The 1,701-nt window shown below is 36.2% G+C and overlaps 1 protein-coding gene across 1 annotated transcript in view; it reads right to left on the bottom strand.

The window, feature by feature from the left end:
• LOC119592127 overlaps positions 1-1,701 on the bottom strand; it is a gene marked incomplete in the record, with an annotated part of 52,219 nt that overhangs the window by 5,875 nt on the left and 44,643 nt on the right. Inside the window, 4 exon segments of the mRNA XM_037940948.1 lie at positions 170-187; positions 958-1,083; positions 1,233-1,347; positions 1,515-1,565. Coding sequence (XP_037796876.1) covers positions 170-187; positions 958-1,083; positions 1,233-1,347; positions 1,515-1,565 — 310 coding nt within the window.

Below are 1,701 nucleotides of genomic sequence, written 5' to 3' on the forward strand. Positions count from 1 at the left end.
GACGACATAAAAAGAACTGCAAATTTTTTTCAAATTTTCTAAAACTCATGATGGTATTGTTGTCATTAATAAACACTATACATATGAAAAAATAACGTTTCACAAATGTATCACATAAAAAAAAACATTAACATAATGTGAAAGATTTTCCCAATCTTCACAAACTTACTTGTTGGGGCTTCAATTGCTGTCAAAAGAAAACAAGTCCATTAATATAATAACATTTATGTGCATTATATATGAAAAATACAAAAAATAAATAAAACTAAATGTATCAAGCATTGAGAATAACGAAGTGAAAACGATTTTCTAGAATCCTACACGCTCACTTTTTTGGAACTTCATTGCGGTCAAATCAGTCAAACCGAAAAATAAATGTATTGAACACTGAGAATCTACGATTTTCCAGAATTTCACACGCCCACGGTGTTGGAACTTTAGTTGTTGGTTAATTTAGTCAGTCAATCAATCCACTCCTATGGTTATTAAAAAATCAGTCGTCTATTATACATATACAGTCCTAAATATATATCAGACCAAGTATGTAATATATCACGTGATGAAGCAGAAATAGGACGAAAGAGATTTTCCCGGATTTTCCAAATCATTACTATGAGCATAAAAGTATCAAATACATTACATTCCTTGTAAGAAACTAGAACAAGTAGAGGTTAACTTATACATCACATGCATATATTAAAAGAATACTAAGAATTGTAAAGTGCAGTTACAAAAATGAAAATGAGAATGATGAGAAGGATAATTATACGAGTTAAAAAAATAACTTGATAAACTTAATACTTAACAATCGAAACCATGGCACTACATGAGTAGACATAATCCCTTAACTGATAAATAGAATGGTGCAGAAGCATTTACTTTCTGCTTCCCGTGTTTCACCACAAAGTAGATGCTAAATGCACCGAGGAAAAGAAACAAACAGAAATAAAAGCGTACGGAGGGTGTGGACGATGATTTCAATTGTGTTCGCCAGCATGCCAATCATTATGATTTTCCAGTTGTCTATCGCTTCCTGGGTGGCTTGGCTCAGCGTCATGGCGCACAGGTCGAACGTGCAGAAGTCTGGCGGGGAAGGTGGGTCGGGATCAGCTCATTACCGTCTGCCATGTTACATTTATTTTTTGTCATCATTCTACTATTGTCACACTGTTTTAACAACTCTTTTCTGAAACCTTTGGCTTAATGGGGTCAGGGGAATAATGGTAACTCACCTACAGAAACCTGATACAAGTCGTCACTGACAGGGGTCCCGTCGTAAGTAACGTCGGCGAAAAGGTCTTGGCACTGAAGAAGGAGACCAAGTTTGGTCTCGCCATCACAAATGATCTTCAAAAGGAAGAAACACAAATGAGAAAAAAAAAACTTTACTGAAAGATGGTGAGAAATGTACTGATGAGATAAGTCTGTGTTTATGGCGTTAATAATAATCAATACTGAGAACCCATCTGACCTTGTAACAATAATGATGAGGAATCTAGGAGCCTACAACTTACCGGATTAGAAGCGGCAGTAGTGGTTTCATACGTCGGTAAGGTAATATTGCCCTGTGGAAAAAGAGACATCCGTAAACATCCTAAACACAGAAAAGGTTTTCAATAGTACAATCGCCAGAATTAGGGCCAGAGGAGACGGTTGCTGAAACCGCCATCCAAGATGGGCACTTTAGTGTGCTACTTTTGA

The sequence above is a fragment of the Penaeus monodon genome, chromosome 29 (genome assembly GCF_015228065.2).
Source record: "Penaeus monodon isolate SGIC_2016 chromosome 29, NSTDA_Pmon_1, whole genome shotgun sequence".
In the NCBI taxonomy this organism is placed as follows: Eukaryota; Metazoa; Arthropoda; class Malacostraca; order Decapoda; family Penaeidae; genus Penaeus; species Penaeus monodon.